The sequence below is a fragment of the Salmo salar genome, chromosome ssa17 (genome assembly GCF_905237065.1).
Source record: "Salmo salar chromosome ssa17, Ssal_v3.1, whole genome shotgun sequence".
In the NCBI taxonomy this organism is placed as follows: domain Eukaryota; kingdom Metazoa; phylum Chordata; class Actinopteri; order Salmoniformes; family Salmonidae; genus Salmo; species Salmo salar.
Genome location: NC_059458.1, coordinates 51,553,528 through 51,569,631, shown reverse-complemented (window position 1 = coordinate 51,569,631; position 16,104 = coordinate 51,553,528). Strand labels below are relative to the sequence as shown.

Sequence of the window (16,104 nt, the reverse complement as noted above, 5' to 3'; positions counted from 1 at the left end):
CTGTGAACCAACTGGAAAATATTTGAACAACCTTGTGACGGGCCTCATCATTTATCTTGCTGGACGTGTGAGTCCTTCAATTCTCTCATGTTCTTCAGTGAACCAGGGACAAACACCAACACACAAACACAGCTCTGTTCTACTACCTGCGCCTTATAAAGATATGGAAGGTTGGCCAAGAGGTGCTCAGTGAGCTATATAAGAGGTCCTCCCAGAATGAACCTGTACCTGAACACTGGGGATTTTTTCACGGACCTGACGGCCCTTCCGGAGAACAGATGATCCCTGCCTGGTCTCTCGGTGTCCTCCTCCTGGGCTACGTCTTTGGATTCCCAGTCCCCTTCAACAGCACTCAGAGGTAAGACATCTATCTACCTGTGAAAATAGGAGATTAGAGGTTGTATGGATGGATGAATAGATGGATAGAGTTGTAACCTGTGAGGCATGTGCATTTTACTTCCTCTGTAGACAATATGAATATGAGACTCTTCTTCAACTCAACGACACAGTGGGCAACACTACACAGTGAGTGTTGGGTTCTAATACTTCTAAAAACAAGGATGAGTTTGACTAAATGTGAGAATAGTGAGACCAACATACTGCTTTGCTCTTTCAGACCCTTCATGTCGAATGACACAGAGTCCAATGAAACAGAGATTCCCTTCCCCTTTCAGTGAGTATATTTATGGGTTTATATTTGTATTTTGTTGAAACCAAATGTTGTAAACCATTTAGAAGAATGAACGACTACATTGCATCTCATGTTGGGCGGCAAGTAACCTAGCGCTTAGAGAGGCGAGCCAGTTTGAATCCTGGATCTCAAATCCTAGATGCCATTGCCTACCGGTATGCCCTTGAGCAAGGGACTTAAACCCCCACAACAACATCTCCCTGGACGCCCAGTGTGGCAGCCCCCCGTACCTCTCCAAAATCATGTGTGTGTCTTTTCGGAGGGGTTGGGTTTAAAGTGGAAGTACAATTTCGGTTGGACCTTGTGTGCAATTGACCAACAAAGTTGTTCTACCTTGTTCTATCGTTACAGAATTATACTTCCTATGGAGAATATGAGTCCATTATTGTAAGTCAGCTCTTCAAACTCAGCATAGCCCCTGAGGGCCAAACACATGTACTTTAGCGTGCTAAAACACTATTGACTCACGATTGACTCTTTTCAATCTTGTTTTGCCAGATGTGAAAGAACAAGTTTTATGGATTCACACACATTTTTCTAAAATATCTCGTATTTTTTTCTTTCTCCTTCAGGGATTACAACCATGCAATACCGTAAGTCTCCCTAAATGTACACAAGTACAATGCGATTGAATAATTTGACTGAGCACACAAGCCTGTGTGTGTGTCCAACTGTTGTGTATGTGTCCAACTGTTGTGTGTGTGTGTCCAACTGCACTATTGTTAAAGTAATAGTGCAAATACATAACCTTAACTGTTTCTTTAGTAGCAGTGACACGGTCATTGCTGCATGTCTCACCACCCAGCAGGAAACATTCCAGACCTCTAACTTGATACTCCCCTCTTTTCAATCCAGAGGCAGTGTGTCTCTCTGCTACCTTCCCACCTGTATGAACGCTAATCTGGGGTCAGCCCTGCAGAAAGGGGACGAGATAGCGGGCGCCTCCACCAATGACCCCCATGGGATAGGCAGAAAATGACACTGACACAGGACAGCTTAGATTGGCACACAGTTTTTTAATAACACGTGTTATGACATTGGTTGCAGCATGACTTTGGTTTTGTGGCTCTCTAACAAAAAAACTGCACTACAACTATTTCTGAAATGTACTGCACCAGAGTTGAAGTAAATTGTGAGCATGAAAAGGAAACTGTTATGCTAGGGGGAGTTTTAAAGTAGATTAACTATTATAATAGTTCATAACTTACATTCAATGTGTTGAGTACTTTATGTCAAATACGTACATGTTTTGTGTAAAGTGACTAAACCAAATATATTTCACTTCTTTTGTACGCAAATAAAAGCTTTTTACAAACCAGGAGTGATGCAATAAATGCCTGCTTTTCACATAAAAATATCATCATAAATGTCTGTCAGCACTTTCCTTGATTCAATCCACACTCACTCTGGTTCATAAAAAATTATAGGCATTACTCTACCATGAATATCTAGTTGAGCAGAATGACGCAAAGGGATAGAAAGTACAGACAGACAGAGTAACTGATAAAGTGATACTCTTCTGTTGAATCTAAAGGCCTTGATGTTAGTCCATGACCTGTGTGTGTTTTTTTATATGTATACTGTATGTAGGTGAGGAAACCCAGCTGAGTAAACAAGAAATGTTCTATAACTTGACGTGACAGTGTAGTTTAACTCACTACTGATATCCCCGCTGTATCCACGCAGGCTCTCTATTCTTTGGAACAGCTCTGACACAGAGTATGGCTCAACGTGAGGAAGATCATTGGAGGAAAGGGTTGTGGGTATGCTATAGAAAATATATACTGTTACAGTTCAACTCCCACTCTGTTGTTGCTCTTTTGCCAACAGGCCTGAGGAGTTGATGCAGAGTCAGAACGAGACAGATAGCAACTCAACATTAACTACGTGAGTTCTCTTATTCTATTATTATAAACAGGCATCTACCCTTTAATTTTGCACATGTTCCAATATGTCATTAATCATTTCTTTCCCCTCTACTGCACACAGATACAGGTTCAACAGTCCTCCTTCCCATATTAATAAATTGGAAAGAAAACTTCCATTGTAAGTATGTGTATTCAGTCACTCATCATACATTTTATCAGTAGGTGGCGCTTTATCTCTAAAGGAGGGAAGACCAAAAAGCATTACAAAACTGTACATCGTTGAAGTGAAATCAATGTTTCCTCTGTCCTTCTCGGCAACTCTTTTTAGAGCTCTTGCAGTCTGTGGGGTGAGTCTCTGTGTCCTGAATAACCTGGGCCATGCACTGAACCGCGGCGGAGACGAGAGTGCAGGCGGAGCAACCAGAGACCCACATGGCAACGGCAAGAGATGAGAGGAAGAGCAGTGGAGGAAGATGAGAAGAAGTGTGATGTGGGGCCTCATACAGTAGCTGCTGGCTGTGCTCTATTTGTCTTAAACCATTACTTTTCTTTGTCTGCTTTCCTTTGTCACCACTGATCTGGAAAGACAAGAGGATTGAGAGAAATTTGGAAATATTGTAGTCACTCCACCGGCCTATTGCTTATGTGCAGGACTTGGTGATGGAGGAGAGGACACAATAGGAGAGGAGTTGTACAGAGGGTGTAATTTGTGTGTGGTAAACCTAAAAAGTTGCTATTTATTATAGACAGATTAATAATTATCTTCTTAATTAATTTGAGATTATCCACTTTTAATAAAGAAAATGATGAAATATGTGTCATTGTGTACAACAGGGCCTGCTTCACATAAGTGCTTGTTTAGGGCCCCCGGCCCCCAATCGGGTTCTCAACTGTTGAGAGTTAGAATATTAGAATTTACAAGATGCAAGTTCGAAATGTGATTGTGCTCAATTAGCCATGTCAGCGAACAATTTTTAGATTGGTAAATTATTCTAGCCAGGTATCTAAACTTGTAGTAATCATGTCCGAATAGCAACCTTGCACACAGGGCACATGGCCAGGGTCCTGTACTCCAGGGGGACCCCATTGATTTTGTTAGTCACTCTCACTCAGATATCATTAGCATGGCATAAGTCATGGCAAAATGTGTAGAATTGCAGAAATGTAGCTTTAAAACAGCATATAGCTTACCATATTTCTCTCTGGCCCATGTCAAAATGAGTAGAATTGCATGAAATGTATTTTAAAATGGCAAAATATTCTCTCCGCCCCATGGCAAAATGTGTAAAACTGCAGACAACTTGCTTTAAAACTGCAACATTTTCTCAACACCCCATGGCAAAATGTGTAGAATTGCAGGAATTTCACTTTAAAACGTACATTTTTTTGTCTTCAATGTCAACATGGGGGGGGACAAAAAATATTGACCGCTTGGCCAATCAAATCTCACTTAGGGCCCCCAAAAGGGTGGAACCGGCCCTGGTGTGACGACATAAACCTATTGTTACGCAAATGTTTGGAGAGGTTTCACGAGCGCGCCATGATACCCGCATACATTTTGGTGATGGAAAATTCAAGCCTACATCTCGTGTAATTTCTCTTGCACATTTAATGTGATGTGGATTGTATTGGTCCTGAATGTATCCAGATAATAAAAGAATATCCAAAATATTGAATTGCTTTGGGTGACAGTTGTGCTTAACCTCAATCCGCAAGAAGGCTAGCTGGCTTTTGGGAAGAGCAGCGGACATGGATTCTCAAAAACAGGAGTTTTGGAAGGAGGCTATTTTGAAAGAAAAAATTGTCAGACTAAATTGGTTTCGAGATAACTGGATCAAACCTAAACTCGTCAAAAAGGTGGGTGAAAAACGAGGGATGAAACTGCCACAAATCAACGAACCTCAACGTGAAGCAAAACCGGTGAAAACGCTGACCACAGAAGGGGCGCAGGTCAAAAGTAGAGATGAGAAGGTCATTATCGATGTGATGCGGCCGGTATCGGGAGAGACTCGGGATGTGCTGTATGATGGCTTTTCAGAAGAGGAGACTGGACGCTACAAATACCTCCTCCTCAGGAAGCGAAAGGATCCTGAGGTCAAGTACCTCTACCCTATAACCAGCAACTGGCAGTATGGATGGGGTCTGGGTAAAAAAACAACACATTTTTTCTTTGAAATTATTAGGCTTAATAGTTGATTAACCAATTAAACAGCCATTCTAGCAACATGGTAAAACCACTCATGGATTTGGAATGTTTAAATGTTTTCTACTTTGAAATAGCCAAAACATCACATGTAATGGGGCATACAGTAGAAAAACTATTCAGGGGGTGACATCATGGTCCTGCCCAGCTTGTAACTCTACTACATTCCATGTCTTATCTCCAGTTGTCATGGTAACTGTCCCTGCTGCGCCCCTTCTGAATGCAGGTGACATGAACAAGACCTACGTCCCGATGTATGCATTCAACGCCATTGTGAAAGAGAGCTTTTTCCGCAAGAACGGCGTCTTCCCTCGCTCCGCCACCTCAGACACCGTGGCGTGATGGTGCCTACCGGATCACACAGGACTCAACTGACAGTACAGGCCCACCACCAACACCTGCACTGGTCTTGTGAAGACGAAAATCGTCATTAAGCTGATAAATAGAATGTGTAAAATAAAAGTGTGGTTCTGGAAACTTGTACCACTGGAGTTTGAGATGGATATTGCCATGTTGGCCTAAGTGCCCTCCCCCCTTTCAACACACATTGTCTAAATTATAAGTAAATAAATTATCAATGTGTAATCCACCAGACACTCAGACCTTTGTCCCTGTTGGCTATGAGGCTATGGCCTAATGCCATTAATCATTCACCTGCTGGATTAATATCGTATTAAGTCCTGCTTTTCACAAGTGGACAGATCAGCTTACTATCACCTGGCTGCCACAGGTGGGCAAGGAGAGTAGGTCTGCATTCAGGGATGAGTGAACCAACGCTGAGCCCAGAGAATAGAGTGGATTCTATTACAGTTGGCTACTCTGGTAACAGGGAGAGGGATTGATGGCCAGACACAGGCCCTGAATGTGTAGGGAAAGAGGCATGCCCACCAGCCCCCTTACCTCCCATCTCTCTAATTAGAGGGAAGTAAATATATCCCCTCGCCACAGTTTGATAGGTAGTAGCCTATTAAAGACAGACTACCTAAATCAGAGAGACCCAGTAAAGCTCTGCTGTGAGTCTATTTGTACAGTCACCACAAGGGGGAGCCCACACCTCACAATAGACAGAGCAGTGAGCATGACAACGTGATATGGCAGCTTGGTCGAAAGGCTCTCTGAAATTACATGAATGGTCATTCAAAGCAATATACTGTAACCCGAGGGACAAAGGCAGGCATTTATGTGAAATGTAACTACCCCAATTTATTACCTACTTATGTCAGTCAAAGATTCTATTTGAATCATAGCGTTGACCACCAGACAACAGGGGAGAATGACCACCAGAGAGTGCCACTGTTTTTTCATAGACAGATCAATGCCAATACTCTATTGTAACAGAGAGCATTAGAGGAGATATTGTCAAAAAAATGTGAGACGTGCGATGGCAATTCACTGCATTGGCACTTTAGCTATCATACAAATAGGAAATTACAGGCTCCTCTTATTCGTAGTCTGATGATGCTCTCTCTCTCATCACAGGGCCCCATCAGGACAGCAGACAGTGCTCTGTCAGATAAATAGCTCTCATTACCCACCCAAACACTCCCATAGAGACAGCATTAGCACAGGCAGCCAAATGTCACCACAGCCAGATTCCGAAGCACTGTGATGGGAGCAGTGAGAATAGAAATATACTAAACAAAAAAGATAATCCATCCACCTGACAGGTGTGGCATATCAAGAAGCTGATTAAACAGCATGATCATTACACAGGTGCACCTTGTGCTGGGGACAATACAAGGCCACTGTAAAATGTGCAGTTTTGTCACAAAACACAATACCACAGATGTTTTGAGGGAGCGTTCAATTGGCATGCTGACTGCAGGAATGTCCACCAGAGCTGTTGCCAGAGATTTGAATGTTCGTTTCTCTACCGTTTCTCTGCTGCCTCCAAAATCGTTTTAGAGAATTTGGCAGTACGTCCAACCGGCCTCACAACCACAGACCATGTGTAACCACGCCAGCCCAGGAACTCCACATCCGGCTTCTTCACCTGTGGGATCGTCTGAGGGGGTGCTGAGGCGTTATTTCTGTCTGTAATAAAGCCCTTTTGTGGAGAAAAATCAATTCTGATTGGCTGGGCCTGGCTCCCCAGTGGGTGGGCCTGGCTCCCAAGTGGGTGGGCCTATGCCCACCCATGTCTGCGCCCTTGCCCAGTCGTGAATTGACTGATCTCCTTATATGAACTGTAACTCAGTAAAATCTTTGAAATTGTTGCATGTTGCAATTTGTTTAGTATACCATTATTAGAATGGTCAAAGTGCATCAGGACATTGGCAATGTTTCAGACTTCTTAGAAGCTGATTATTGTTCCAATCAGTGAGTGAATCAGCTTGTCGTTTTCGAAGAATAGAGCTCCTTGCCAATCAAATTAAATAACCAATATCTTCCTGGTCGATGGCCTATTACTTGATTTTCAAAATTGGTCCTGGATGATTTTTGATTGTTTCATAGATAATAATTTTTGATTGTTTCATAGACATGTCTAGTTCCTCCTGGAACACTTCCACAGCACAACAGCGCTAATGAAAAAATAAAACCATCTCTGAGACTCCAAAGGGATATTTACAAAAGTTTCAACCACCCACTTCTATCAATAGGGATGCATATATGCAATTCAAAATAGTTAGTAGTTAGGGGCAAATTACACCAGTGCCTATGTTAATCCTCTCTATCATGACTCATGGTGTGTGTGTGTGTGTGTGTCTGTCCGTGTGTTGCGTTGATCTGCAGACTAGTTCTTTCATCCTATCCTGTGACTCACTGCTGCCATCCTCATCTATAACAAGGGGTCAACCCTGCTACGCTTCTCCCACCCACCTCTGGTACATCACATATTTGTTTTTACTGAGTGTGTGTGCCCGTGCGTTTTATGTGTGTGTTGCCAATAGAGACAAACTGCACACTTGTCAGATGAGTTATGAAAGGTCTTGTCATCCTAACCCAGGCAGAACTGATCTCTGGCACGGTTAAATAATTCACACCTCCATTTATGACTATTATCACCTGCCCTTTCACCATTGGACAGATTATGTCCATACAGGCTCTATACTGGTCTCCAATTGGGCAGAAAACAAAGATGGAAGATTTGGCACGGACCCATAGATCAGTGGCGTGGCTAACAGAGTTTAATGATTCAGAGTAGATTGTAAAGATGTTTTGTTAATGGTTACATATCGGACCTCCAGCCTTCATTCTTCATATGAAGTGGGTTTTAATGAGAAACCACGTTCAACCTACTCAGCGTCCGCCAGCGTTTAATGGAGTAGAATAATCTCTCACACGTATGAGTGATTCTGAATAAAACGCCAAAGATTAGCTAACCTCAGTCTGCTGAAAACTTTGCTTATGACCCTTTGCCCCAGCAACCCTTCTGTCCTTGAGTTTTGGGCTAAGTCCTTGACTCTGTTTAAACTATAGGCAGATTAATTACTAATGCTTACATGCCGTGAACGCTGTATAGTTAGACAGAACATGCATGGTTAAGTCTTCCTAAATAATCAAGTATCTTAACCCTTTTTCTTTTCATTCCCTCTCGCTTTCTTTTTTGTCCATACTTCATTCTGGTTCAGTCTCAAAGAGATGAGGGTGTCACTACCAAGTTTGCTGAAAAGGTTAGTTTTCAGTGCTTCATCTCTCTTTCTCTGTCTCTCGCTCTTCTAACCGTTTCCAGCTGTCCCTCTTGGTTTTTGTTTCCTCTCTCTCTCTGATGTATGAAGATGACTGTGATCTTTGTGCCAGTGTTGGTGAAGCATATTTTTACTTCTATTTTTGAGTAAAAACAACACCTGCCATTTTACCTGCAGATATCAATCCTGCCAACAGTTTATTTCCCCAAAGTCATAACCGTCCAACAGTACCACTTGGTGCGTGAAACAAAGTGGTCCAAACATGATCCCATCCCATTCCAAGTCTCGCAGAGATAACAGAACATGTTATTCTGTCTGTGTTCTTAGCCCCTATATCCCCTGTTTACTTTAGTAATTCTATCAGTAAAAAGACCAATCCAATCCCGGAGACAAGAAAACACAATCCATGACATCACATTCCATTTCTTGTGTTGGTCGTATACTAATCATTTCATCAGAGAGAGGGAGAGGGTTAACTGATTGGGAATGCAATCACACTGCGCTGCTGCTAGCTGATTAGATGATTATATCTTAGGCTGGGCTGCTCTTTGAGCAATCAAACATGGCAGGGAGAGACACAGGAGCAGGTGTGTGTCACAGCTCTTTGTCTAGGCATGTGTGGCTGATGCAGGGTGAACACAGGGATGGAATACAGAAACAAAAGCCCGGGGAGGAGAGAGTGATGCAGAGAGACAAAGAGAGATGCAGAGAGAGAGAGAGAGGCAGAGAGAGAGAGAGAGAGAGGCAGAGAGAGAGAGAGGCCTTCTGTTCCAGGGGATCCTGTCCAACTGGCGACTCAGTGGTGCGCGGGGGACAGTGCTTCAACTTTTTCATATAATACCAGCATGTAGGCTGCCACGAACACAAACACACACCCACTCATAATAGCACACAGTAAGCATTAAGCACACACAAAAGTCATGACACATGCATGTGCACACACCAGTGGAGGCTGCTCAGGGGAGAACGAATCATAATAATGGCCGAAACGGAGCAAATGGAACGGCATCAAACACCATACCATGAGCCCATTCTCCCCAATTATTGTGCCACCAATCTCCTGTGGCACACACGCACCCAATCACACAAACATCGGGCCATTTTGTTAGTGTGCTGTCGAACCTGATCAGTTTTAATGGCTGACACGATGGGGGTTGCTTGTACGTTCACATCACTCACAGCTAGATGGATTGGCCTGGGAGAGCGATTGACAAGCACAAGCACCTCTTTATGTGTTTGTCAGTATTACAACTGTTTGGAAGAGGGCTTTTTTTGTTTGTCCACCCGCCTCTTGAGGATTGACCACAAGTTCTCAATGGGATTAAAGTCTGGGGAGTTACCTGGCCATGGACCCAAAATATCGATGTTTTTTCGCCGAGCCACTTAGTTATCACTTTTGCCTTATGGCAGGTGCTCCATCATGTGTTGGTAAAATTCTTTATTCATGGCTGTGTTCTTAGGCAAAATTGTGAGTGAGCCCACTCCCTTGGTTGAGAAGCAACCCCACACATGAATGGTCTCAGGATGCTTTACTGTTGGCATGACACAGGACTGATGGTAGCGCTCACCTTGTCTTCTCCGGACAAGCTTTTTTTCCGGATGCCCCAAACAATTGAAAAGAGGATTCATCAAAGAAAATGACTTTACTCCAGTCCTCAGCAGTCCAATCCCTGTACCTTTTGCAGAATATCAGTCTGTCCCTGATGTTTTTCCTGGAGAGAAGTGGCTTCTTTGCTGCCCTTCTTGACATCTATTCCCCACCCTAACAATAGATGTCGTTTTCCCAAAGGCTGGGAGGAAGGCGACACGCTTAGGTCCAAAATAAGCCCGTAGAAAAGCATTGGGGTTATTTTGGACAGATTTTGGGAGAGTGAAAACCTCTTGCTTCGTCCTCATTCTGTAAAAAAAAACAGGTACAATGGATTATGGTCATTGTAGTTAATAAACATGTTTCTGAGCTGAACTAGGTTGAATATTTGCTTAATGAAAACTCCCTTCAGCCCAGCGTCCCACATAGTTCTTGACTTGATTTCTCTCCTGTCATGAATTATTTGATTTCTATCTAGAGAAATTGCTGTTGGGCTCCCAAAAAATCAAACTAAATGGAACCGACTTCCGTCAATTAGTTGTTTAATAACTTTTTTTTATTTTTTATTATGTTGCTTTATCGCTTAGTACTACCAGACAGTCCACTCACCGGGTGTCCCAGGACTGAATCAGCCTCTGATTAGAGAAGAAGAATGAAAATCAGAACTATTTCTCACCTGGAGGACCGGGTTTCAGAAAAGGGGGTGTAATATACTGTATTTGTGCAATAGTGCAACTCCTTACCCTACCACAGGAGAAACTAGTGAGACCCTGTTGCTTATCCGCCGGAACAGTATAAGATAAATCTCCTATATATGTACTGTAACTATGTACAGTCGTGGCCAAAGGTTTTGAGAATGACACAAATATTAATTTCCACAAAGTTTGCTGCTTCAGTGTCTTTAGATATTTTTGTCAGATGTTACTATGGAATACTGAAGTATAAATACAAGCGTTTCATAAGTGTCAAAGGCTTTTATTAACAATTACATGAAGTTGATGCAAAGAGTCAATATTTGCAGTGTTGACCCTTCTTTTTCAAGACCTCTGCAATCCGCCCTGGCATGCGGTCAATTAACTTCTTGGCCACATAGTGACTGATGGCAGCCCATTCTTGCATAATCAATGCTTGGAGTTTGTCAGAATTTGTGGGTTTTTGTTTGTCTACCCACCTTTTGAGGGTTGACCACAAGTTCTCAATGGGATTAAGGTCTGGGGAGTTTCCTGGCCATGGACCCAAAATATCGAAAAGTTGCTCTCGGAGGATGTGTTGGTACCATTCTTTATTCTGTGTTCTTAGGCAAAATTGTGAGTGTGCCCACTCGTCATTATATTCAGATCTCTGGACGGATACACTTTTACGCCTGATACAGTACGTTAGGTGACATACACCCAGAGAGAGAGAAAATGTAGCCTACACCACACAACGACGACACGGACAGAGACAGTTTGTGAAAGTACGCCTTATCTATTTTGAAGAACTAGTACAATGATTTTGTCAGACAGCTCTGCAGCATACTTTAGGCAGGCTAGCTAAATAGGATGACTAAAGACAGTACAGTATGGGTAGAACATAGACAACTGGCTGGCTGACTGCTACTGCCTGAACAGAGATGAGATGACGACTTTAAGGAATGAAACATAATAAAGTCATCAAATAAAACAAAGTAATATATACAACTGAAATGTTGTATTATTTCAAAGTAATTTCCTATTGATGTCTACCCAATGTGGACCTGACAGAGACCATTTAAAAAAAATGTTTTGGCAATTTAATGTTGACTATTTTGGGCTTTGGAATTTCCATTAAAAAGCTCTATAATCATTGTAATGTCATAATTTGTTTAATTATAGAAACTCCGTGATAATATTTTAAATAATTGAACCGAAACCGAACCGACCTAAAAAAGCATTCATCGCTCAGCACTACTCACTGGCTAATCAGTGATGTCAATCAATCACTTATTAACTTCCAGAGAGAAAATAAAATCAGAAGTATTTGGGGCTCGGATTTGAGTACCCCTGCAGTACATACCCTAGACTCACATGCCAGGCCTCTAGGCTAGCCACCAAGAAGCAATTACGAAACCGGTTAAATCAACTCCTTTCTCTTTGACTTAAAAACCTAAAAAACACTCCATTCAAGATGGTCATCTGCACAGAAGTGATCTAGTTGTAATGAAGTCATGGGTCACCAAGGTCAATGGAGGCTTAGACCTCTGTGACGTCCCAAATGGCCCCCTATTCCCTATGTAGTGTACTACTTTTGACCAAAAGCAGTGCACTATATAGGGAACAGGGTGCCATGTGGGATGCAAGCTTGACCTGGAAGTTACACAAGAGGAACATCAACACTTCTAGATGGGTGATGAAGGCTTAATAAGAGAACGACTGCCCTAGAGCCTTATATCTAAATATATAAAGATTAGCTTAGCTTCAGAGACAAGACAGCATTGGGATGCAGGGTGGTATGCTGCTGGTAGACTCCAGCTAGGAGGGCTATTGCAGTAGATTAACTGTTAATTTATCCTGAGCACAGCTATGCAGCATTTGTGATTGGTAGCAAACTCTTTAGTGAGTGTTTATAGGCCTAGAGCTGGTTGGGGACAGCCTGTCCTCTTTTAACAGATGTTAGATCAGGTGGTATTTGCAAACAGTCTAAATGTAATGAATTCCTCCAGTGACAGACCAGAGCCAGGCTTATTAATGTAATTCCTCTTTAATTAAAGCTAAGGACTGTCAGGCACTGCTGAAACCATAGCCCTCTGTTAGCCTGCCTGCTCATCTCTCTCTATATCCCTCCCTATATCACCCTCCCTCCCTCGCTGTCTCTCTCTCTCTCTCTGTCTCTCTCTTGCTGGCTCTCTCTCGCTGTCGCTCTCTCTCGCTGTCGCTCTCTCTCGCTGTCTCTCTCTCGCTGTCTCTCTCTCTCTCAAACTATTTCTATGCCACCCCTCTTTTGGTCCCCTTCTCTCCCCTATTTTTTCCCCTCTTTCATCCTTCCCTCTGCCCCACTCTTTATCTCCCTCTTTGTTCCTGTATTTTTCTCCCCCTTCACAAACTTCTCCTCGCACTCATATCAGGAAGTGTTACATCACTTACGTGAAGTGCCATGGTGGTATAATAAGGAATTACTTTAGTCTAGACTGTAAAGTGAAGTCAAGTGAAGACCGCACACTGCTCAGATGGAGAGAATCACGCTGTTTACAATAGGCTGCCATTTGTCATTGTTCCTGCCAATAGTGTCTGATAAAAGTTTTGATTAAATATAAAGCTCCTTGGTGAGAGTTTTGATCTTCACACAACGGCTCTCCTAATATGAGCCAACTAAGAGCAGACTGAAAATAAAGAAGGAGAAAGAGAGCGAGAGAGAGGGGGAGGGGAGGAGGAGGAGGTGGATAGACTGCTTTTAACCTGTCAAGCTCACTTCTCACCAAGTCAATCATCTCCGACAGAATAAATAACCCTGTAAAGTGGATGATTTATAAAAGGTCACACACACACACGCACGCACGCACACACACACACACACACACACACACACACACACACACACACACACACACACACACACACACACACACACACACACTACTTTTACATGCACCCACCCTCTCTCTAAATTGGAGCTGTTTTTCCACATCTGAGAAACATTCAGACATTCAGTGCATAACAGCATTAGACATGACATTCACTCGGAAAAGCTCCTTGCTTATCTAAACTACTTTGCTTTCAAACGGTGTGCACTCTCAGTGTGCGTACAGATCTCCCAGTGCTTTACAACAAAGACAACAGCAATTAGGATGATGATGGTCATGTTATGGTAAGAATCCCTCCTGGACCTTTTCTACAGTGTTTCTCTGAACGGGTTTGATGTTCTTCAGAGGGCCCTTCAGCAGAGAATGATGGAGCACACACAGCTCTGATTTCCTTTCAGCCGGGTGACTGGCATTTATGCTGAGACAGTAAAACGACTACAAGAAAGGCACACAGGATGACAATCCAGAAGATTTCTGTGATATCTCATCCTTAAAAAAACAATGTTTTTTTTATGTTGTAGCCGTATTGCAACTGTTTCTACTGAGGTGTCGTTTGAACACTTGAGCTGGTGGCAGGTGTTTACTTGTACAGGGCAAAATGAATGACTAAATTACATCTAAAACAGATTGCTCTAGTCTTAACCTTATATCCACACCTGAACCCTTTACTGTTTACGTAAAGGTGTGTTAAAGCCTTTGAAGGAGTAGTCTCTGTTTGAAATCCCTTCTGGTGCTGATGAGTGATGTTCCTATCAGGTATCAGGGGGAAGCAGGCCATCAGCACAACTCACATGGGACAGGTGAGAGCAGACTAGGGGCAGTCAGGGGATTATAGACAGGCCAGCCAGCACTCAGCCCAGCAGGGGAGATGGGGTCTGGGGGGGAGGCAGGGGCACGTTAGTGGGCTCAGCTGGCTCTGATCCACCAGAGAGAGAAGTCCCTATTTGACCACCTGTGGAAAGGATGAGGCGGGTGAGGAGGGAAGGAAAAGAGAGATGGTTGGTGAAGGTGAAAGAGAATAGGAGAGTAGGAAAGAGAGGACGATGGTGTAGTGGATTACGTGGGGAGAACAGAAGGAGTGGACAAGGGAATGGTTATAAAGGAGGAGGGAGAGATGAGGGTTGGAGAAAGGGTGAAGGTAGAGGAAGATGTAGGGATGGGGGAAGAACAAAGCAAGAACGTTACACTTGAAGGAAGCTATGAGAAAGGAGGATAGAGAAGGAGGGGGGATCTATGTCCTCAATCCCTCCCATACCTTTTTAATATGAACAGAGTCACACTCTGATACATACATAAACACACACACACACACACACACACACACACAGACTTGATGGTAAGAGATGGTTAATGGTAAGAAGAAAAGGGAAGGTGTCTCCAGCATATTTGTTCCCTGTATCTTTTATGGGGGATATAAAGAGAGAACACATAAGTGTTTTGGAGCAGACAATGTCAGAGTGGGAGACATCCGGCTCAGGCATCCACTCAGAGGAAGCAGGAATGGGAGGGAGAGGGGCTAATAGCCTCCTAAAATACGCAGTAAAAGGAAGTGGCCACAGTCATGGCCCTCATAAAACTCATTTTCAACTGATCCATGAAGGATCTATTGTCTAGAACAGAACACTCCATGTAATCACATTAACAAGGAGACACAGCACAATCACACCCATCCACAGACACACACGTGCAGAAGACGCGCACATACATGCACACCAGTGGAGGCTGCTGAGGGGGGGACGGCTCATAATAATAGCTGGAACAGAGCGAACGGAACTACATCAAACAGATGGAAACCTTATGTTTGATATATTTGATACCATTCCACTTATTCCACTGCAGCCATTACCACGAGCCTGTCCTCCACAATTAAGGTGCCACCAATCTCCTGTTAAACACACCCAACCACTTACAAACATACACTATATATACAAAAGTATGTGGACACCGCTTCAAATGATTGGATTCAACTATTTTTTCATGGTTTGGGCTAGGCCCCTTAATTCCAGTGAAGGGAAAACCTTAATGCTACAGCATACAATGACATTGTAGGCGATTCTGTGCTTCCAACTTTGTGGCAACGGTTTGGGGAAGGCCCCTCAACCCCATCAAACACCTTTAGGATGAATTGGAACGGCAGCTGCGAGCCAGGCCTAATCGCCCAACATCTATTGCAAAGTCTTCCCAGAAGACTGGAGGCTGTTATAGTAGCAAAGGGGGGACTAACTCCAAATGAATGCCGATGATTTTGTAATGAGATGTCCGATGAGCAGTTGTCCACATACTTTTGGTCATGTAGTCTATATGCGCAAAGAAGACTTGCCTAATTAAATAAAGGTTAAAATGTTTTTAAAAAGAAGACTTGCATAGTTAAATAAAGGTTAAAATGTTTTTAAAAAGAAGACTTGCTCTATAGCATCTCTCTCTCTCTCTCTCTCTCTCTCTCTCTCTCTCAGTATAGGCTGACAGCCATTCTCGGCTCTCGCTTGGCTCCTCTATTTCCCATAATGCTGGGTAATAAGGCAATCAGTGCCTAATTGGAATGGAAACATTCAGCTGTGAATGTATCATAATGCTGGAACAAAAAGCT

The 16,104-nt window shown here is 43.1% G+C and overlaps 2 protein-coding genes across 5 annotated transcripts; both read left to right on the top strand.

Moving 5' to 3' along the window:
- Nucleotides 1-76: 76 nt before the first annotated feature.
- Nucleotides 77-3,375, top strand: zgc:193726 (uncharacterized). 4 transcript variants are annotated; one of them, XM_014152846.2, is made up of 8 exons: nt 77-358; nt 469-525; nt 617-673; nt 1,043-1,078; nt 1,264-1,284; nt 2,522-2,578; nt 2,681-2,737; nt 2,888-3,375. In XM_014152846.2, the coding sequence occupies exons 1-8, from the start codon at nt 279-281 to the stop codon at nt 3,009-3,011; spliced, it is 489 nt and encodes a 162-aa protein (XP_014008321.1). In that variant the 5' UTR covers nt 77-278; the 3' UTR covers nt 3,012-3,375. The 4 variants fall into 4 exon arrangements, with proteins under 4 accessions (XP_014008321.1, XP_014008323.1, XP_014008325.1 ...); XM_014152848.2 differs by lacking the exon at nt 1,043-1,078; XM_014152849.2 differs by lacking the exons at nt 2,522-2,578; nt 2,681-2,737; nt 2,888-3,375 and adding an exon at nt 1,547-2,009 and having other exon boundaries at nt 78-358.
- Nucleotides 3,376-4,099: 724 nt separating this feature from the next.
- atp6v1fnb (ATP6V1F neighbor) lies at nt 4,100-5,243 on the top strand. The gene is made up of 3 exons (XM_045698640.1): nt 4,100-4,120; nt 4,252-4,705; nt 4,989-5,243. Exons 1-3 carry the CDS (start codon nt 4,100-4,102, stop codon nt 5,102-5,104), a joined length of 591 nt encoding a protein of 196 aa, XP_045554596.1. The 3' UTR covers nt 5,105-5,243.
- The last annotated feature ends 10,861 nt before the right edge of the window (nt 5,244-16,104 follow it).

Excerpts from the sequence above, each read along its gene's own strand:
- atp6v1fnb (XM_045698640.1), top strand. The coding sequence starts at position 4,100 with ATGATACCCGCATACATTTTG. Across the intron at positions 4,121-4,251 it reads TGATACCCGCATACATTTTG|TTGTGCTTAACCTCAATCCG; the intron begins GTGATGGAAAAT and ends TTTGGGTGACAG. Across the intron at positions 4,706-4,988 it reads GCAGTATGGATGGGGTCTGG|GTGACATGAACAAGACCTAC; the intron begins GTAAAAAAACAA and ends TTCTGAATGCAG.
- zgc:193726 (XM_014152846.2), top strand. The coding sequence starts at position 279 with ATGATCCCTGCCTGGTCTCTCGGTGTCCTCCTCCTGGGCTACGTCTTT. Across the intron at positions 359-468 it reads CCCTTCAACAGCACTCAGAG|ACAATATGAATATGAGACTC; the intron begins GTAAGACATCTA and ends CTTCCTCTGTAG. Across the intron at positions 2,738-2,887 it reads TTGGAAAGAAAACTTCCATT|AGCTCTTGCAGTCTGTGGGG; the intron begins GTAAGTATGTGT and ends AACTCTTTTTAG.